The 7,609-nt window shown below is 40.4% G+C and overlaps 2 protein-coding genes across 4 annotated transcripts in view; one reads left to right on the top strand and one right to left on the bottom strand.

Annotated features, from left to right (window-relative positions):
• Positions 1 to 561: 561 nt before the first annotated feature.
• Positions 562 to 2,211, top strand: RRAGA (Ras related GTP binding A). Its single transcript, XM_060100816.1, has one exon. The coding sequence runs from the start codon at positions 841 to 843 to the stop codon at positions 1,780 to 1,782; it is 942 nt and encodes a 313-aa protein (XP_059956799.1). The 5' UTR covers positions 562 to 840; the 3' UTR covers positions 1,783 to 2,211.
• Positions 2,212 to 6,601: 4,390 nt separating this feature from the next.
• HAUS6 (HAUS augmin like complex subunit 6) overlaps positions 6,602 to 7,609 on the bottom strand; it is a 46,067-nt gene continuing 45,059 nt past the window's right edge. For all 3 annotated transcript variants that reach the window (XM_060102049.1, XM_060102050.1, XM_060102051.1), the window contains one exon: positions 6,602 to 7,289. In XM_060102049.1, coding sequence (XP_059958032.1) covers positions 7,195 to 7,289 — 95 coding nt within the window. In that variant the 3' untranslated portion in view covers positions 6,602 to 7,194. The remainder of the gene's footprint in view (positions 7,290 to 7,609) is intronic.

Here is a 7,609-nt window from a genome sequence, read left to right as displayed (position 1 = left end):
TTTGTAATTCTGATTATAAATCCCAAAGTCTGAAACTACCGAGAAAGCAGGTGTAAGAAAGGAACTTGCTTCCAAGTGGAAAAAGCACTAACTGGGAGTTAGGATATCTCCCGGGAGGGATTCACTACCATTCAGCTGTGTAGCAATGGGCAATCACTTACTTCTGAACATCTGTACAGTTTTTATCTCCCCTGTCCTTGTACTGAGTAAACCAGGGAATCTGAGGAGGCCTAACTGGGCGGAGAAGTTAAGCCTTCTTCGGCTTTTCCCTGTCTGCTGCTCAGGCCTAAAACCACACAACAGCACACCGCGCTCTTAAAGCGCGTAGTGGTGTGCTGGTGTTTTTTCGGCCACGAGATGGCAGCATTCTCCCAACTGCCAACACACGTACAATTTGCAACCGTAGGCCCCGTTTAAATAGGAGACCAGAACACCAGAGTCCTGGGTTCACCTTCCATTTTCTCTTTCGGATGGGCCCTGCTGCGTTTCGCTAAAAGAGCGGTTTATCAAAGCTCGTTGTGCAGCGACAGCCGAGAGCGCGGGTTCTCGCGAGATCGCCGCCGGAAGTGGGTGGCAGCGGAGACGCAGAGACTCTCCTCTCCGGAAGGCGAGCGTTTCGCTGTAGCGGCTGCAGCCGTCTGCCCTAGAGCGCTCTCCCCCGAGAAAGAGCTCACCGGTCGCCGCCTTCCCAGCCCCGAGCTCGCACCTTCGGCTTCTCCGGCTGCACAGCTGCACGGCCCGGCCGTTGGAGCCCCAGCAAGCCCCGGCCCCTCCCTCCCTCCGACCGCGCTGCAGTTAGGCCGCGCCCTGAGGCCCAGTCCGCGGCAGCTCCGGCGGGTGATGCCAAATACAGCCATGAAGAAAAAGGTGCTGTTGATGGGGAAGAGCGGGTCGGGGAAGACCAGCATGAGGTCCATTATCTTTGCCAATTACATCGCTCGCGACACCCGGCGCCTGGGTGCCACCATTGATGTGGAGCACTCCCACGTCCGATTTCTGGGCAACCTGGTGCTGAATCTGTGGGACTGTGGCGGTCAGGACACCTTCATGGAAAATTACTTCACCAGCCAGCGAGACAACATCTTCCGTAATGTCGAGGTTCTGATTTACGTGTTCGACGTGGAGAGCCGCGAACTGGAAAAGGACATGCATTATTACCAGTCGTGTCTGGAAGCCATCCTCCAGAACTCTCCTGATGCCAAAATCTTCTGCCTGGTGCACAAAATGGATCTGGTTCAGGAGGATCAGCGTGACCTGATTTTTAAAGAGCGAGAGGAAGACCTGAGGCGTTTGTCTCGCCCGCTGGAGTGTGCCTGTTTTCGAACATCCATCTGGGATGAAACGCTCTACAAAGCCTGGTCCAGTATTGTCTATCAGCTGATTCCCAATGTTCAGCAGCTGGAGATGAACCTCAGGAATTTTGCCCAGATTATTGAGGCCGATGAAGTTCTGCTATTCGAGAGGGCGACGTTCTTGGTCATTTCCCATTACCAGTGCAAAGAGCAGCGTGACGTCCACCGATTCGAGAAGATCAGCAACATTATTAAGCAGTTCAAGCTGAGCTGCAGTAAATTGGCCGCTTCTTTCCAGAGCATGGAAGTTAGGAATTCTAACTTCGCTGCGTTCATCGACATCTTCACGTCAAACACGTACGTGATGGTGGTTATGTCAGATCCGTCGATCCCTTCTGCAGCTACTCTGATCAACATTCGCAATGCCAGGAAACACTTTGAGAAGCTGGAGAGAGTGGATGGTCCCAAGCACAGCCTTCTTATGCGTTGAATGTTGCCAAAATGCGCTCTCTGAAAATGCTGAATTGCCTTCCCCCTTTTTCTTTTAATATTCATAATGTCGTGTGCTTAAAAGTGGGCTTTGAAATGTGTGCTGCTTACTTCTTCCATCCCTTTCTTCCCTTCTCCCCAGTCTTCAAGCCTTGGACGCTATTTACTCAGCTATCCAGTAGAGCTTTCAAGATGGCCTTTCTGAAAAGTTGGTATGGTGTTAACACTAAAGTAGGTGGTGGTGTATGTGTGTGTGTTCTGATTACCTGGTTATAATAGATATACACGTCAAAGCCTTTACAATATCTTCCTGTATTCTTTACAAGGTTGCAAAGGTGGAATGTTATTTTATCAGCAAGGTATTAAAATGCATTTATAAATTCTTTTTGGCTTCAACCATGAATAAACATTTGCTGTTAGCAATTTAAAATATGGTCTTATTTGAAATAATTTGAAGGTGGTTAATATTAAAGCTATAGATTCTGACTGCCCACAAGTATTGCTTAACTGGTAAGTTTGATTTTGTAATCTTGGCTCCCATCATCTTAACGATGTTTCATAGCAACTGTAGCAGTGTGGTTAAGAGAACGGTCTCTGGAGCTAGACCACCTGAGCTGAGTTAGTATTCTAGTCCCTTCACTTACTGGCTCTGTGAATTGGGCAAGGTACTTAGTTTTACTGTGCTTGTTTCCTCATTTGTAAAATATGGATAAGGATAGCACTACTTCATTGGATTAAGATTAAATTAAAACAACATGGAAAACATTTAGAATGGTACCTGGCACATACTCAGTAATGTGTCAGCTGTCAATACCACCCACTGAGCCATTCTTCCTCCCCACTCCCAAATTACTGGATGTGAAGCCTAGCTAAGTATTTAAGCCCTTACTAAATCCCAGGTATTCTTAAATACTTGATGTGCATTTTCTTACTTAATCCTCACAACCTGTGAGGTAGATTACATTTATCTGTTAATAGATGAGAAAACTGGTATGACCAGGTTATACAGCTGAACCTAGGCAGTGTAGTTGCAGATCCTCCCCATCTCCTAACCGTTACATGCCACTACTAACTCCACTGACAGAAAAGTTCATAAAAATCCTAGCTTTTTAGCTGTACATTATTCCTTCATATAAGTTCCCCAATTTTATAGATTGAGTAAACTGAAGCCAGGAAGTTAAATTACTTCTCTCAAATAGTGTTTTGCTTTGGGCAAGATCACTTTCCCATCTGTATTTGTCTGGAAATTGGATAATTTTGAATCAGATTCTTAGATTACATACTTTTGGGGAAGAATTCTAAGGTTCCTATTTTGAACTGGCAGTGTGGTATAGTGAAATCAAAAAACAGACCTAAGTGCCCTATTTCAGCCGCCTCATAGATTGTTTTAAATGAAATCTAAGTATCTTAGAGCCAAAACACCTCTGATCAACTCCTCTCACCTCATTTTACAAATGAGGCATCTCTATTTACAGACGTTAAATATAAGTGATAGGGAATTTCCAAACTTTTATAAAGTTATTTAACATTTATTAAATCCTTTATAGCAGCACCTGTGGATGACAAGATCCCTACCCATGAAGAGCAAGAAGCTGTTCAGATATGTTATTAAACTAGTCTAATTAGGGCCTTTGGCAATAAGCTAGTATAGACTCCAAATGAACTCTGAGGGTATATATGTACTTTTAAAAATCATTTTAAAATACATTTAATAAATCTAGAGCTAGATGGTATAATACTGAACATTTCTTCAAGACCAGTATGTAAAACATTTACAGATAGTCCCATGGAGGACTCACAAATATTTTAAATTCAGCATGTGGATTTAACATTCACAGTGCATACGGCAAAAGGTATATCAACTATGTATCTGCAACTTAACGTGAAAGAACTTTACTTTAGCAAATACTTTCTTTACATTAAGGAAAATGTCCTTAAACCTATCTTCTTTAATTTTAGTATACTCAGAGTAAGGGAAAAACAGGGTTTCCTTTTATACAGGTCTGAAGAATTTAAATAAAATTGACTCCATAGATCATGGTTAAGAAACACATGGTAAAGAATGGTTTCAAAATACTTGTATTTTTGTTTTCAATTAAATTCCCCCAAATTGATTTTCTTTAACAACAAATAGTCTTTATTCCACTTGATAACATTTTTCATGTTAAGCAACATTATATGCTTGTTGTCTTTAAACATTTAAAACAATTAGGACATAGGGGCATTATCTAAAGTTTCAAACTGACAGAGAAGTCAGTTTACACACCATCTTAGAATAGTGAATAAAACAAGATACATTCTGCTGTGAATGTAATGAGAAAAAGTACTCTTACAGCAATAAAGTAGCCCTCCCTCTTTACCATTACTTTAATTCCATCAGACAGAGGCAAAGAAAACATTTCCAATACTTCAGTATCTGCTAAGGATGATCTATGGCCCTTGGAGTATATGTATGTGTGGACACACCCCACACACATATCTACCTAAGTATATGTCTGTATGTATTTAATCAATACAACTGGAGAAATCACATACAACCATGAAAAAATACAATAAAAGCAATAAATGAAAAATACTAAGTGAATAAAAGTTAACATAAGCCATAGGAGATTTCAGAGAAGGGACAGTCCCATGGATAAGAGATTAAGACTTCAAGGTGAATATGAGATTTGTTCTGAACCCTAAAGGACGAACTATAACTCTGAAAGGCTGGGAGGTGAAGGTAGGATTCCAGCTTCAGAACTGTGCATTAAGATTTTTAAAGACACATGCCCACCAAAGCATTTCAGTTAAAAGAAAGGCTGGTGGGGGGGGAGATCACAGTGGAAGGGGGAAAAGAGGAATCTATGGAGAAGACCTTATATGCCTTTAAATTTGAACTCAATTCTGGAATTAACAATGAAATTAATGGAATTTTAAACAAAGTGATATGGTCAAAGCAGTCCCTTAAGGTCAAAAGGCAGGTAACGCAGGCAATATTGGATAAGGAAGAGTCATAATCAAAATGGTTTAGGTGAAAGTCACAGATTTAATATACTTTTGTTTATACTACTGGCATACAAAGGACAGGGAAGAATGCCAAAAACTCAGCCTAATCACAGGTGTGACTCAACAACCATGTGGTTTTTGTAAATCTATTAATATCCAAAGATATTTTGGTCTTGTGATTCCCATTAATTCAGGGCCCACACTTACTGGTGAACTTCAGCTTCCTTATCAGAGAGCTAAGATCTCTAAAGCAGAATGTAATAGTGCACGTAGCTTAAGATACCCCAGGGCTAAATGTGAATCTGTATCCCCTAGCAGTGGCTCTCAAGCTTTTTATTGAGCCTAAGAATTACCACGGAAGCTATTTAAAATGCCGATTTCTAATCCTCACTTTAGACCTACAGAGTATGTTTTTTTAAAGATTATCCCAGGTAATTCCTCAAGTCCATCTTAGACAAGTCATTTATTTAAGCTCCCTAGCTTTGGTATCATTACCTGTAAAATAGGTACAATATCAGTATCTTACAGAAGTATAAGAATTAAATGATATATTAAGTATCCAGGAATAGCTCTGGCCCTTTGTAGATGCTAATACCTTCTCCTTAGCATGTTAATTTTGGATTTACCAATACTAGGTTTCTTAAGACTAGAGGACAGTTTCCCAGTTACAGAGCCCCTATTTATTCTGTTAACTAATAAAAGAATATGGCACCTTAGGAGAAGCTTTTCTCTTCCTCTTTCTTTTCCACTGCAAAGAAGGTTGTTATTTGTGCTTTTCTTCTGTCTTTTCTCACAAAAAAAAGGCTGGCCTTCAAACTTGGATCAAACAAGCAACACAGAGAAAGTAAGCCAAAATGAGTGAAGACGAAGTATTAAGCCCATCCACTTCCAGAACTCTTCAACTTTTCTCCTCTTCTTGCCAGTTTCTTGGCAAATTGGACAAGGCTGTGATGCTTAAGAGTTGAGGCTAGACACAGGGGTGCTGTAGGTGCTATTACCCTTCCAGTGTGTGCTTAACCTCCTGGTTCACACAGGGCAATGGCATGTATTCACTTGGATGCTAAAGACAAGCCCTTTTCTTGGCCAGGGGGTCTAACTACATGAGGCAGGACACTGTACAAGAGGCCTCACATCTGACTCACATTTAGAGTCCAGAAGGTCCACTCCTGCAGCCATATCCTACATCCTGGCCTTTTAGTTACTTCTAGGAGGTCTTGTTGGTATATTAAGGAAGGAAAATAAGGTCAAATCCTAGCTTCACCATTGACCTAGCTGTTTAACACTGAACAAGTTATTTAACTACAAATTCAATTTTCTCAAGTTAATCTGAAGCTATTCTGTAGGCAGTGGGGAACTGATGGTTTTTGAGGAGGAAAGTAACAATCAAAATTAGCTCCCTTAACCTGCTGTATAGCACAGGGAGCTCAGCTTGGTGCTCTGTGATGGCCTAGTTGGGTGGGATGGGGGGGGGGGTCCAAGAGGGAGGGGATGTGTGTATGAGTATAGCTGATTCACTTCACTGTGCAGCAGAAACTAACACAACATTGTAAAGCAATTATACTCCAATAAAAAAAATTTTTTAATTTAAAAATTAAAAAAAAAATTAGCTCCCTTCCCCAAAAACACTGCCCCTCCAAAAAAACCAGACTAATTTTTTAATTTACATTTTTTCTGTTAAAATAAAAAACTAGAGTTAAATTCTCAAAGTCTAAATTAGACTAAATATAAAACTGCTATACAACCCACTGAATGGATTTATAGTTAGTGTCCCTCAAAAGTATCTAGTCATTTTCCGCCTTTTTCCTTTTTTCTAAATTCATTCTGCTCCAGTCTTCACTATCATCACATGCACTTTATTCCATCAAACATCATTTTTCAGGATCAACCTACCTGAATAATCATTAAGCCTCTTTAGAGCTTTCCCAAACTTAAACTTTGTCATTTTGATTATATACCCCAAAGCATTACTTTCCTCACTTTTTTTGTTTAGTACCAGAATGTTGTAAAAAGAAACAATAAAAGTTGTTTCCCTAGAAAGAAAGATCAGTATATCCAATGGCTATTAAGTTAACCACTTAATAAAACACATTAAAAACTACTCATCCTTATGTTAATTAACTGAAATTAGAACATAATGAATTAGTTAACCTAATACTATGCCATTTACTTCATGCTTACAAGATTATGCAAGAAACCAAAATGGCTTCTCATAACTTGTTTGCTTTCCAAATACTTCACATTTCAACCCCATATCCATACAGAGAGAGAAAATCCAAACACACTCTCCTTACTTAAAATCAGTAGAGAAGGCTAAAAAGCATTATTTAGGACTTTTTTAGACCCTGAAAAAGTTACACTTCCAATGTGTATTTAAATTACAAATGTTTTTATCCTGTGACATTGCTTCAACTTAAGTTGATCATAGTTAAGTTGACTGGGCTACTGCTTCATCTTTCAAGTCGGATGGAGATTCTTTTGCATCAAGGCTCTTATTCAAGATTTCTTCTTCTGCAAAATTGACTTCAAAAAGAAAAAAGGATAAGGGAACATTATAAAGAAAAAATAGGACAAATTCCAAGTAGTAGCAAATTTCAGTAAAAAGTCACATGCAAATATGTAACTGCAATAAAATTACCATTATTCTCGGACTTCCCTGGTGGCACAGTGGTTAAGAATCTGCCTGCCAATGCAGGGGACATGGGTTCGCGCCCTGGTCCGGGAACATCCCACATGCCACAGAGCAACTAAGCCCATGCGCCACAACTACTGAGCCTGCGCTCTAGAGCCCGCGAGCCACAGCTACTGAAGCCCGCACGCATAAAACCCGTGCTCCGCAACAA

This window comes from Mesoplodon densirostris, chromosome 6 (genome assembly GCF_025265405.1).
Source record: "Mesoplodon densirostris isolate mMesDen1 chromosome 6, mMesDen1 primary haplotype, whole genome shotgun sequence".
In the NCBI taxonomy this organism is placed as follows: domain Eukaryota; kingdom Metazoa; phylum Chordata; class Mammalia; order Artiodactyla; family Ziphiidae; genus Mesoplodon; species Mesoplodon densirostris.
The sequence above is the reverse complement of the archived record's forward strand: the minus strand, read 5'-3'. Positions and strand labels throughout refer to the sequence as shown.